The sequence below is a fragment of the Scyliorhinus torazame genome, chromosome 10, assembly GCF_047496885.1.
Source record: "Scyliorhinus torazame isolate Kashiwa2021f chromosome 10, sScyTor2.1, whole genome shotgun sequence".
Taxonomy (NCBI): domain Eukaryota; kingdom Metazoa; phylum Chordata; class Chondrichthyes; order Carcharhiniformes; family Scyliorhinidae; genus Scyliorhinus; species Scyliorhinus torazame.
This window is the reverse complement of record NC_092716.1, coordinates 114959977-114974203: the sequence shown is the minus strand read 5'-3', so window position 1 is coordinate 114974203 and position 14227 is coordinate 114959977. Positions and strand designations below refer to the sequence as shown.

The 14227-nt window shown below is 45.5% G+C and overlaps 1 protein-coding gene across 1 annotated transcript in view; it reads right to left on the bottom strand.

Annotated features, from left to right (window-relative positions):
* Positions 1 to 14227, bottom strand: part of hydin (HYDIN axonemal central pair apparatus protein) — a 1604351-nt gene that overhangs the window by 1161810 nt on the left and 428314 nt on the right. The window contains exon 12 of the mRNA XM_072518656.1: positions 7043 to 7161. Coding sequence (XP_072374757.1) covers positions 7043 to 7161 — 119 coding nt within the window. The remainder of the gene's footprint in view (positions 1 to 7042; positions 7162 to 14227) is intronic.

Genomic DNA, 14227 nt, shown 5'->3' with positions numbered 1-14227 from the left:
TGGAAAATCATGTCTCACAAATTTGATTGAGTTTTTTGAGGGGGTGACCAAGAAGGTAGATGAGGGCAGTGCAGTAGATGTTGTCTACATGGACTTTAGCAAAGCCTTTGACAAGGTACCGCATGGTAGGTTGTTGCAGAAGGTTAAAGCTCACAGGATCCAGGGTGAGGTTGCCAATTGGATTCAAAATTGGCTGGACGACAGAAGACAGAGGGTGGTTGAAGAGGGTTGTTTTTCAACCTGGAGGCGTGTGACCAGTGGTGTGCCTCAGGGATCGGTGCTGGGTCCACTGTTATTTGTGATTTATATTAATGATTTGGATGAGAACTTAGGAGGCATGGTTAGTAAGTTTGCAGATGACACCAAGATTGGTGGCACAGTGGATAGTGAAGAAGGTTATCTAGGATTGCAACAGGATCTTGATCAATTAGGCCAGTGGGCCGACGAATGGCAGATGGAGTTTAATTTAGATAAATGTGAGGTGGTGCATTTTGGCAGATCGAATCAGACCAGGACCTACTCAGTTAATGGTATGACGTTGGGGAGAGTTATAGAACAAAGAGATCTAGGAGTACAGGTTCATAGCTCCTTGAAGGTGGAGTCACAGGTGGACAGGGTGGTGAAGAAGGCATTCGGCATGCTTGGTTTCATTGGTCAGAACATTGAATACAGGAGTTGGGACGTCTTGTTGAAGTTGTACAAGACATTGGTACGGCCACACTTGGAATACTGTGTGCAGTTCTGGTCACCCTATTATAGAAAAGATATTATTAAACTAGAAAGAGTGCAGAAAAGATTTACTAGGATGTTACCGGGACTTGATGGTTTGAGTTATAAGGAGAGGCTGGATAGACTGGGACTTTTTTCCCTGGAGCGTAGGAGGCTTAGGGGTGATCTTATAGAGGTCTATAAAATAATGAGGGGCATAGATAAGGTAGATAGTCAACATCTTTTCCCAAAGGTAGGGGAGTCTAAAACTAGAGGGCATAGGTTTAAGGTGAGAGGGGAGAGATTCAGAATTGCCCAGAGGGGCAATTTCTTCACTCAGAGGGTAGTGAGTGTCTGGAATGTGCTGCCAGAGGTAGTAGTAGAGGCGGGTACAATTGTGTCTTTTAAAAAGCATTTAGATAGTTACATGGGTAAGATGGGTATAGAGGGTTATGGGCCAAGTGCGGGCAACTGGGACTAGCTTAATGGTAAAAACTGGGCGGCATGGACTGGTTGGGCCGAAGGGCCTGTTTCCATGCTGTAAACTTCTATGATTCTATGATTCTATGATTCATCCCTGGTAACATCCTGATAAACTATTTCTATATCCGTTCTGAAGCATTCAGAGTGGTCCACAATTCTCCAGCTGAAGCTGAACACCTGATTTGTAAAGTTCCAGCAATATCTCTTTGTTTTCACATTCTACACCTTAATTTCTAACCCTACTGTGTCACCTTTCCCTCCATCTTTCAGGAATTATATACATGGGGCGCAAACTTCCAGCTCACTGCGACGGAAAAGCAGCTCACGTGCAGCGTGGCTGGTGAAAGCTGGGAGACCCCGCCTTCAGATTCGACCAGGCTCACAATGCCTTGCGAGATTCAATGCAATCTCGCGAGACGTTGCAAGGGGAATCTCGCCCACAAAGGGCAGGATCACTTTTTAGCAAATCTGCATATTAGAGCAAGTAGAGCCTTACTTTAATGTACAAATTCCCAAGGTATCTGAGGCTTTGGGATTCAATCCCTTCGCCTCAGGGAACTTGGGCAACCACCATTTGGTAGTAGTCCCCACAAACCGGGACCAGATGGAATGGGACTCATGGGGTCTCCAAGGGGCTTGAAGGCCCCAGCTGCATGCCCTTTGGGCAGGGTGGTGCTCTGGCACTGCTGGTGCCACCTGTGCACCCCGGCTGTGCCACCTGGGTGCCAGCCTGGCATTGCCAAGGCACCCAGGTGGCTGCCAGGGTGCCAGTCTGTTCCTGGCCGGCAGCCACTCTGACAGCACCTGGCATCTCCCCATCCTGCTCAGGAGCAGCCCCCTCACTCAGCAGCCACTTTCCCCCTACCCGGCAGCCGTTCCGCTCTGCCAGCCACTCCGTCGCCATAAGAGATGGGGTTTGTTTATACTACATTTAAAGGAGCTATTTACCGTCAACTGTTAGGGGGGAAGGGGAGGGAGCGAGATGGGGAGGTTGGTTAGGGTGTTGGGGGGGGGGGGGAGGTTGGGGTTTAGTGTTGGTTTTATTTTGTAATGTTATGTGATTCAAATGTTAATATGTTGAAAATTTGTATGGAAATACTTTTTTTTTAAATCCATGAAGTGCATCAGAGCCTAAAACAAGAGGAGCAAAATAGGACACAACCATTTTTTATGACACTAGCTGCCTGAAGCAGATGACTTTAAGTACCCATTGAAAATACCAGGCCAGTGAGAAGGCAAGCGTCTAAAGTAGGTGGATAGGATTTGGTGGGGGAGGGTTGACACCAGGGGTGGGGTTAGAGGGATTGGGCATCGCGTGGCCATCAGACAGCAGGGGAGTGGGGGTTAGGTCGGATTGGAGCTGTCATCCAGCCTCGTCGGGTTGAGTCAGGGGGTCATGTTGGATTTCAGGAGGTTCTGGATGGGTGGAGAATTCCTGTTGGGTCAGGTCGGGTCGGGGTAAGGCAATCCCATGCAGGTCTGGAGGGAATACCATGGAGAAGGGGGCTTAGTGGGGAGGGGCGGTGGGGAGAAGTCCGCTCTAGGGACAGGAATATGGGAGGGGGAATCGGGGGGGTGTTCTGTGCACGGATTGGTCTGGGTATTTAAAATAGTTATGCTGAAGTTAGGAGTGATTTTATTTCTTCTAACTATTTCAGAATAACTATCAACATAACACTGGTAGAACCACCTGAGTTAATGATTTAAGTCACTTCTGTCGGATGGTTCCCAGTGCAGTGCAATTGGCCAGAGGAAGTTAGTGTTTCTGGACAATTACTACAAAAACCCTTAACTGGAAACATCTGAGAGCGAGTACCCAGGGCACCTTTGCAGTAACCCTCAAGTCCGACTCTCGGGAGCCAGGAAGTTACGGGCCATTGAAACCTACAAAGATCTTAAAGTGATACACAGGGAAGAAGTAAGTAATCTGTTTTCCCTGGTTAGAAAGTCTAGAATCAGGGTACACAATTTCATAATATTGGGCAAGCCATTTACGACCAAGATGAGAAGCATTTTTTTAAACTCAGCTGGGTGTGAATATTTCGAATTTGCTACCCCAGAGGACAGTGGACTCTCAATCATTGAGTATGGTTAAATTGTAGATTGACGTATTTCTAAATACCAATGATGTCAAGGCATATGGGATGGAGGTAAAAGGCAGTGAAGTGAATGATCTGCCATGATCTTATTGAATGGTGAGGCAGGTTCAATAAGCTGAATGGTCTACTCCTGCTCCTATGTTTCCTTCTCAATATCAGACTATTGAATTCTCTTTGCATCTCCAGTCACTGAGCTGACAGTAGTTTGGGCAGCAGGGTTTATTCTGCCTATCTCTGCTGTCCAGGATTTGCCAGGAGCCTAACATCCCTCTCAGGACTGCAATGTCTCATTAGTGAGAAATGTTCGCCTCAGCATCAGTGATGGTAACTTTGTGTCACTGGTTGAGCAGGTGAGCACGGCTGTCCATTCTTTCTATGAGAAGGTTAAGTGCTTCCAATAGCCCTGAGGATTCCCTGGTGTGGGCACTCAAGGTGATGTCTGACATGTCCCAGGCAATACATATTCCCCTGCCTGCCAATTGAAAATCCAAGACTGGCCCAGTGAATGGTTTTAAAATTTTCCACCACAGTTTAAAGGACACTTAATCGCAGAATGTAGTGAGTTCCAAACACTTGCTCTTTCGCCCTCCCATTTAAAGTAGCATCACGTCCCAGAGGCGACGATTTCAATGCAACCAATGGCATGTATGACCTTTATCACATTGATTGTGCCCACATTAGAGCCATCAGAAGACTTCTCTTTGATATCTAAATTGTTCTCAGCATGATTTAATGTCATGGAGCTCCACTCACAAAGTCTTCCCTATTATGTATGTTAATGGTCAATCGCTTAATCAAATACGGTTGGGAGATCAGGCTTTCTGGCAATGTAAAAAGCATGAATAAAGATAAACTGCATGAAAGAAACACGCTGAATCAGTTTAGCTTCTAGTTAATTTACATATATTTTAGCATTGTCAGATCACAGGTGAAGTGCTAACGCAATAAAAGGTTAGGGTGCTATTTAGTTATAACGATTTAGTCAAATAATTAATCAAGGTTCAGACAAACTACAAGTTATAATTTAGATTTTTCTCAAACAACTTTCAAGTTTGTCATTTGAAAACAGCTGAATAAAGTCAATTGCTGATAAATTTGGGAGTCAAATAAAAAGAAATGCTGACAATACATAGGTAAGCAGTTTGGCAAACAGTGAGAAAGACTGCAAACTACTTCAAGGATTGACAGGTTAGCGGAAAGGACAGGCAGATGTCAATGCAATTTAATGTGTAAAGTAATGCATTTTGGGAAGATAAGATAGGAATGGAAAAACACTCAAAGGCGTAGGGGGGGGGGGCAGAATTCAAATAAAACCCAGAAATTGTATGGACTTTAAGCATTGCCAACACAATTTTAGGCTGTGCAAGTAGACTAGCTAAAGTTGCTTATGTTCCCTACAACAATCAGGAATAAGCCAGAAGCCTTGCCCCTCGCCTGAGGTGTGCTGATCCTCAGGTTAAATCACCACTAGTCAGCTCTCTCACTAAAAAGCAGCCTATGGTCATCTGGGACTATGGCGACGTCTATATCGCCTGTAATGGAATCTGAATGTGGAGTGGCTGAACAACTTTACACATCGAGCTACTGGTCCATAAAATCAACATTTAAGGGCAAGTCCGATAAATATTTGAAGCAGAGCAAGATATATGGCTGTGGGGAGTATATGCAGGGCAGTGGGAATTCTTTCAAAACAGCACAGATAATGTGGGCAAGTAGCCACCTTCTGTACTGTAAAACTCCATAGTTCTGTGATTTGCAGCCAACAAGACAAATAGGAGGTTACTGTCATCTTGATTCAGTTTAAATTATTCAAAATCATTTTAAAAATTGCACTTTTTCTGAAGGAAGCTGATCTCAGGCAGAAATAACATGAGTTAAATAGAAAATGCTGGAAATATTCAACCGATTCAAACAGCATGTGAAAGGAGTAAAGGCAGCTCAACTTCTCCTGTTTGATGCTGAATATTTCTAGTATGTTCAGTTTTTACTTCCTGACATTTGCTTTATTTTCCTTTTACTTCAAATATCACAAAGCATGTTAGTAGGATTTCGGCTAGGTTTAGAATGGTTTGATGTAAAGTGAAACTCACTCTACTGTGTCTCAGGAATATGACTCAACCCCATTCTAAGCAGAAGACTTAGTATTGAACCAGTATAATGCATTTCAAATTGCTCCAGCCCGTGACCCCTGAGTGAGGCTCCAATGTTAGCAAGAACGGTTATGTTGCTGGACTAAATAAGGCCTAGACTAATGATCTAGAAATATGAGTTCAAATACCACTATGACAGCTGGTATATTTAAATTCAGTTAATTAAACAAATCTTCACAAACAAAATTAGCATTGGTAACAGTGAACATACATCTGGTTCACAGATCTGTTAGGTAAGGAAATCTGTCATCCCTACCAGACACAAACTGGAGGAACAGCACCTCATCTTCCAATTGGGCACATTACAACCTTCTGGATTTAACATTGAGTTCAACAACTTCAGACTGTGAACTCTCTCCTCCACCTTCACCTAATTTGTATTTCTAGCAATATATTTTAACTTCTTCCATCGATCCATTTTCCCCTCACCATTGTCTCCCCTCCCCCCACCCCACCCTACTTGAGTCATCTGTTCCCTGTTCCTAGTTGTCCTTTGACAACACTTCTTACCTTTGTTCTGCCATCGACACATTCTAATCTCTTCATGTGCCACTATCAGTACCCTTCTTAGCCTTGATCACCACCATTTACATGTCCTTTGTCTTTCTGTCCATGACATCTTTGTCAATCTCCACCTATTATTGGCCCTCTATCAAACCCAACTGCTCCACGCCAACAGTATAAACTGTATAAACATGCCCCACAATGCAACAGTTTAAAGCTGATCCCATTTCCAGTTCTCTCCAGCTTTGACAAGGATTCCTCCAGACTCAAAATATTAGCTCCCTCCTCTCTGCACAGATGCTGTCATACCTGCTGAGATTGTCCAGTATTTTCTGGGTTTTGTTTCAGATTCCAGCATCTGCAGTAATTTGCTTTTATTCTTAATGTGTATGGCTGATTTGTGAATGCAGATCACAGTTGGCTCTTAATTATCCTATGAACCACTCAGTAGTCAAGAGGTGGCTCACTAGCCCCTTCTCTAGAACAATTAAGGAACAACAATAAACACTGGCCTTGTCAAATACTAGATTTAGATCAAGTATTCCAGAAGTCAAATTAATGATGTATTTATATTCACGTCCCATGAATTGATAAAAGGAAGTTACAACTGAAGGGCAGTGTAACCACTCGAGACTGCACAAACTAATTTCACCTATGCCTATTAAGGCCATCAAGCAGAATAATCTGGATTGGATTTGAAGTGGTAGAAGGCCACACTCTGACTCACCATTGTTACATTTCATTTTTTTCAAAAAAATTGAAATCACCTACACAATAGCAAATTTTCAAGTCAATTCATCACTTAAGCACACCAGCTATTTCAGACTTCTCTGGATTGATAACAGATAGACAGGGCAATTAGTTTTTTCAGACCTTCCTATATTGGAAGCACAGGGTACATAGAATAAAAAACAAAATTGCCAGGGTGCAATAGAAAGATAGACAGGTAAATGAAGAACATAATGCCCTAATTAACTAATGAATAATTGCTTTGTCCATAAATTCCCATAACTGAGATTTTCAGTTAGAAGCTTCATAGTTTCAGAAAAGCCTTTGAGTTAATTTTGGAGATTAAAAGAAAGAACCACTGTAACCTACCTCATAAGTTTGTTTTGAGCTGACAAAGACATTTCCTATTTCAACCTGGTCCACGTTCAGGATCACTTTGGGGCCCAAACCTTCGCACTTGATACGGAGGGGCAAGCGAGTTTCACGACCTAGAGAATCAGAGCATTTATATACATTGTTAACTCTGTCAGATCTTGTCGAGTAAAACATTTATAGCATCACCTTGTAGCTGTGACAGTTTGTGTTTCTTGCCTATTTCTGTGAACACAGTGAAAAGTATGGAAAAAGTTGCTGGGCAGCATTGTTGGGTGACTCCTGTAGGACCAATCAGATTGTGATTAATTAGAATCCCAGCAGCAACCAACATTCAACTTCACCAGTCTTAATAAACTTACCTCAACAAATACACACTCTTGTCATGGGAATGTCCCTTTAAGAAATGTTTTGTCTTATCACATGGCTTCAGTGATGTCATTGTGTGGGTGGAGCTGGGCTGTGGCTCTGGGTTTTTACTTTTGTTTTTGAGTTGGAAGGTGCTGTGGCTCTGAGTTTTACTTTCATTTTTGAGCGGGGAGCTGTTATGTGGCTCTGAGTTTTTCTGCTTTGGTTTTCACATTCGGAAGCTAAATTCAGATAGAGAAGTCTTGTCTTGTCTCTCTCTCTGCACATTAAAAGGTGTCTCCCGATCACTTGATAATTTAAAAGTGATAATTGTTTCCTGGAAGGAATTCAAACCTGCTGTTTTGAAAAGAAAACAAGAGCATCTATACAAGGCTTTGAGTGCTGTGTGCTGGGTCACACCTTTGAAAGGGGGTACTGGTTTGTGGGATGTTGTTTATTAAATTGAAACAGCTTAGGGGAAGTTCTGTAGCTGTGTGGGGTATTTATATTTGTAGTTGATAAAAATGCTTTCTGTGTGTGTTTATAACAATGTTAACTGAATTTGTAGAATAAACTTTGTTTTTGATTAACGGTGCTTAAGGCCTCTTGTTGAATAACACCTGAAAGGTAGGCCCTTGTGCTCATCATAACCAAAATCTATAAACAGTCGTAGGTCAGGTGAACTCCATGATATTCTTTGGAGTTTTCTAAACCCTGGCACATAACACTTCATTGATTCAAGTAATACTGTCCCCTTTTTCAGCAATGTGTCTTTATCTGCTGCCAAATAACAGGGCGGGATTCAATGTCTGCCGACACCGAAATCGAGAAAGGTGATTGGGCTAAAATTCGGTTTTGACGCCGAAATTGTGACAGCCGCATTGTTCATGCCAAATCACAATTCTCCAGTGCCTCGACAGTGGCATCAATGCATTCCACTCCTCACATACAGTAAACGCCGTTTGCATATCACTGACAGGCCTGATCTGGTATTCCCTGGGACCTCAGCGATGCTCCGACTCCACCGCGGGGAATTTCCGATGGCGAGGTTCACTTGTGCTTTTAAAAATCGGGAAACAGGCACCGTGGCTGATGAGGGAGAGAGAGGACATAGGCACGCTGGCCAGGCTGGCTGGGGGAGGAGGATCCACCATGAGACTAGGGTAGTGCCAAGGCACGGACTGCCTTTGCCGCAGCCTGTAAGGCAGCCATCTTGTTGCGCACCCCACTGACCATCCACCTTGACCCCTGGTTCTGCAGAGTGCCGCCGGCCATATGGGTGACCCCACTTCACCACCGCAGCCCCACCCTCCAGACCCCACCTTCCACCCCTCTACTCCTGTACCCCAGGTCCCACCCCCACAACCCACCCTTCACCATTCCACTCCCCCCCAACCGGCCACCACCCACTGGCAGGGCATCATGCAGCACATCCTAGGCAACGCCCACAGTAGCCCCTACAGGGCATGCTGGACAAGTGCCACAAAGCATACCGCTGGCACGGGCAGCACCAGCCGACGGTACCTCTGGCAGCAGATGCCCAGGCCTTGGGCTCCCACGTGGCTGGGCACCGATGGGTCAGGGATGGGGGATTGTGGGAGGGCAGACATGGGGAGGCAGGGCCCGCAGTGCCATCTGGCACCACCATGTAGCCCAGTGGATATGGTTGGACACAGGGTTACGCACGATGCTAACATGTCGGCCTTTCATCCACTGCAGACAATGCATATTGGAATACAATCATCAATGTTGGCCTTCCTCCTAGTCTCGTAGCCCTGGGGGATGCACTGCGGCTGTACAAGCTGGTGCTGCCCGAGGAGAAGGAAACTACGGCTGCGGAGCCTGTCCCAGAGGAACAGAAGGTAGCCGGTGAGGACGGAGAGCCGGCTGCTCAACAGGCCGAGGAGAAAGAGGAGCAGAAGGTGCAAAGGAAGAGGAGACGGTGCAAAGGAGGCGGCGCATTAAGCCTCTTGTCTCATTCGAGGGCCTGACGGACTGGGCATGCCGTCGAAGACTCCGGCTGAGCAGAGGGACAGTGCGACATATCTGCCAGATCATGGCGCACCTGGTATCAATGGGGAATGGGTGGCCATCAAGGTGATGGACGGCCTGAACTTTTACATCAAGGGGTCTTCCCAGGCGCCAAGCGGGTACCTGTCGGAATCACATCAAGCTCGGTGCACAGGTGCATCCGCGCCATCACGGAGGCCCAAATGCCCAGTCAGCACAATATATCCATTTCAATGTGGACAGAGCACACCAGGACGCCCATGCAGTGGGGTTCGCTGCCATCGCTGAGAGACAAAAAGGAAAAGGCGATGGGGTTACATTGGCTGTTAAAGAGCTAATTTACGCAATCGTGAGGAAGGATGTTAGCCCTGACAATGTGGAATCTGTATGGATAGAGCTGAGAAACACAAAGGGGCAAAAAAAATTAGTTGGATATAGATCCCCAAACCTCAGTAGTTTGGGCAGCACGGTAGCACAAGTGGATAGCACCGTGGCTTCACAGCGCCAGGGTCCAGGTTCGATTCCCGCTGGGTCACTGTCTGTGCGGAGTCTGCACGTTCTCCCTGTGTCTGCGTGGGTTTCCTCTGGGCACTCCGGTTTCCTCCCACAGTCCAAAGACGTGCAGGTTAGGTGGATTGGCCATGATAAATTGCCCATAGTGACCAAAAAAGGTTATTGGGTTACGGGGATAGGGTGAAAGTGAGGGCTTAAGTGGGTCGGTGCAGACTCGATGGGCCGAATGGCCTCCTTCTGCACTGTATGTTCTATGTTCTATGAAGTTGGGAATGACATTAAACATGAAATTAGAGACGCATGGGATAAAAGAACATCTGCAATTATGGATGATTTTAATCTGCATGTAGATTGGGCAAATCAAATTAACCACAATACCGTAGAGGAGAAATTCCTGAAGTGTGTACGGAATGGTTTTCTGGACCAATACGTCGAGTAACTAACGAGAGAACAGGCCATTCTAGACTGGGTAGTGTGTACTAAGATTTGAATCATTGGCAATCTAATTGTGAGAGACTCATTGGGGATGAGCAACCATAATATGGTAGAATTTTTCATCAAGCTGGAGAGTTAAGACGTCGGTTCTGAGACTAGGGTGCTGAATCCTAATAAAGGAAACTGCAATGATATGGCGCGTCAGTTGGCTTTGATCAATTGGGGAATGTTACTTAAAGGGTTGCCAGTGGATAGGCAATGGCAATCATGCATTGGGGAACTGCAACAATTGCTTATTCCTGTCTGGCATAAAAGTAAAACAGTGAAAGTGGGCAGTCCATGGCTTACAAAGAAAATTAGAGATAGTATTCGATCCAAGGACGATGCCTACAAATTGGCCAAGAAAAACAACAGGTCTGAGGACTGGGAGCAGTATAAAATTCAGCAAAAAATTAAGAAGGAGAAATTGGAGTACTTGCAGGGAACATAAAAACTGACTATAAAACTTTTTATGGTTACATGAAGAGAAAAAGATTGGTGAAGACAAATGTCCCCTACAGTCAGGATCAGGGGAATGTATGATAGGGGGCAAGAATTGGCTGAGCAACTAAATAAGTCTTCACAATTGAGAACACAAATGAGATACCAGAAATGTTGGGGAATGCAGGATTTAGTGAGAGGGAGGAACTGAAGGAGATCAATATTAGTAGAGAAATGGTGTTGGGAAAATTGATGGGATTGAAGGCTGATAAATCCATAGGGCCCGATAATCTACAACCCAGAGTACAAAGAACAAAGAAATGTACAGCACAGGAACAGGCCCTTCGGCCGTCCAAGCCCGTGCCGACCATGCTGCCCGACTAAACTACAATCTTCTACACTTCCTGGGTCCGTATCCCTCTATTCCCATCCTATTCCTGTATTTGTCAAGATGCCCCTTAAATGTCACTATCGTCCCTGCTTCCACCATCTCCTCCGGTAGCGAGTTCCAGGCACCCACTACCCTCTGTGTGAAAAACTTGCCTCGTACATCTACTCTAAACCTTGCCCCTCTCACCTTAAACCTATGCCCCCTAGTAATTGACCCCTCTACCCCGCGGAAAAGCCTCTGACTATCCACACTGTCTATGCCCCTCATAATTTTGGAGACCTCTATCAGGTCGCCCCTCAACCTCCGTCGTTCCAGTGAGAAAAAAACAAGTTTATTCAACCGCTCCTCATAGCTAATGCCCTCCATACCAGGCAACATTCTGGTAAATCTCTTCTGCACCCTCTCTAAAGCCTCCACATCCTTCTGGTAGTGTGGCGACCAGAATTGAACATTATACTCCAAGTGTGGCCTAACGAAGGTTCTATACAGCTGCAACATGACTTGCCAATTCTTATACTCAATGCCCTGGGCAATGAAAGCAAGCATGCCGTATGCCTTCTTGACTACCTTCTCCACTTGTGTTGCCCCTTTCAGTGACCTGTGGACCTGTACTCCTAGATCTCTTTGACTTTCAATACTCTTGAGGGTTCTACCATTCACTGTATATTCCCTACCTGCATTAGACCTTCCAAAATGCATTACCTCACATTTGTCCGGATTAAACTCCATCTGCCATCTCTCCGCCCAAGTCTCCAAACAATCTAAATCCTGCTGTATCCTCTGACAGTCCTCATCGCTATCCGCAATTCCACCAACCTTTGTGTCGTCTGCAAACTTACTAATCAGACCAGTTACATTTTCCTCCAAATCATTTACATATACTACAAACAGCAAAGGTCCCAGCACTGATCCCTGCGGAACACCACTGGTCACAGCCCTCCAATTAGAAAAGCATCCTTCCATTGCTACTCTCTGCCTTCTATGACTTAGCCAGTTCTGTATCCACCTTCCCAGCTCACCCCTGATCCCGTGTGACTTCACCTTTTGTACTAGTCTACCATGAGGGACCTTGTCAAAGGCCTTACTGAAGTCCATATAGACAACATCCACTGCCCTACCTGCATCAATCATCTTTGTGACCTCCTCGAAAAACTCTATCAAGTTAGTGAGACACGACCTCCCCTTCACAAAACCATGCTGCCTCTCATTAATACGTCCATTTGCTTCCATATGGGAGTAGATCCTGTCTTGAAGAATTCTCTCCAGTAATTTCCCTACCACTGAAGTAAAGCTCACCGACCTGTGGTTCCCTGGATTATCCTTGCTACCCTTCTTAAACAGAGGAACAACATTGGCTATTCTCCAGTCCTCCGGGACATCACCTGAAGACAGTGAGGATCCAAAGATTTCTGTCAAGGCCTCAGCAATTTCCTCTCCAGCCTCCTTCAGTATTCTGGAGTAGATCCCATCAGGCCCTGGGGACTTATCTACCTTAATATTTTACAAGATGCCCAGCATCTCCTCTTTTTGGATCTCAATGTGACCCAGGCTATCTACACACCCTTCTCCAGGCTCAACATCCACCAATTCCTTCTCTTTGGTGAATACTGATGCAAAGTATTCATTTAGTACCTCGCCCATTTCCTCTGGCTCCACACATAGATTCCCTTGCCTATCCTTCAGTGGGCCAACCCTTTCCCTGGCTACCCTCTTGCTTTTTATGTACGTGTAAAAAGCCTTGGGATTTTCCTTAACCCTATTTGCCAATGACTTTTCGTGACCCCTTCTAGCCCTCCTGACTCCTTGCTTAAGTTCCTTCCTACTTTCCTTATATTCCACACAGACTTCGTCTGTTCCCAGCCTTTTAGCCCTGGCAAATGCCTCCTTTTTCTTTTTGACACGACCTACAATATCTCTCGTTGTCCAAGGTTCCCGAAAATTGCGGTATTTATCCTTCTTCCTCACAGGAACATGCCGGTCCTGAATTCCTTTCAACTGACACTTGAAAGCCTCCCACATGTCAGATGTTGATTTGCCCTCAAACATCCGCCCCCAATCTAGGTTCTTCAGTTCCCGCCTAATATTGTTATAATTAGCCTTCCCCCAATTTAGCACATTCATCCTAGGACCACTCTTATCCTTGTCCACCAGCACTTTAAAACTTACTGAATTGTGATCACTGTTCCCGAAATGCTCCCCTACTGAAACTTCTACCACCTGGCCGGGCTCATTCCCCATAACCAGGTCCAGTACCGCTCCTTCCCTAGTTGGACTGTCTACATATTGTTTTAAGAAGCCCTCCTGGATGCTCCTTACAAACTCTGCCCCGTCTGAGCCCCTGGCACTAAGTGAGTCCCAGTCAATATTGGGGAAGTTGAAGTCTCCCATCACCACAACCCTGTTGTTTTTACTATTTTCCAAAATCTGTCTACCTATCTGCTCCTCCTATCTCCCGCTGGCTGTTGAGAGGCCTGTAGTAAACCCCCAACATTGTGACTGCACCCTTCTTATTCCTGATCTCTACCCATATAGCATCACTGCCCTCTGAGGTGTCATCCCGTAGTACAGCTGTGATATTCTCCCTAACCAGTAGCGCAACTCCGCCACCCCTTTTACATCCCCCTCTATCCCGCCTGAAACATCTAAATCCTGGAACATTTAGCTGCCAATCCTGCCCTTCCCTCAACCAGGTTTCTGTAATGGCAACAACATCAGAGTTCCAAGTACTAATCCAAGCTCTAAGTTCAGCTGCCTTACACGTAATACTTCTTGCATTAAAACATATGCACTTCAGGCCAACAGACCAGCTGTGTTCAGCAACTTCTACTTGTCTGCTCTGCCTCAGAGCCACACTGTCCCTATTCCCTAGTTCTCCCTCAATGCTCTCACCTTCTGACCTATTGCTCTCGTGCCCACCCCCCTGCCATACTAGTACTTAAAGAAGTGGCTTGAGAAATCGTGGAGACATTCGTGGTCATCTTCCAGGATTTTATAGACGCTGGAAC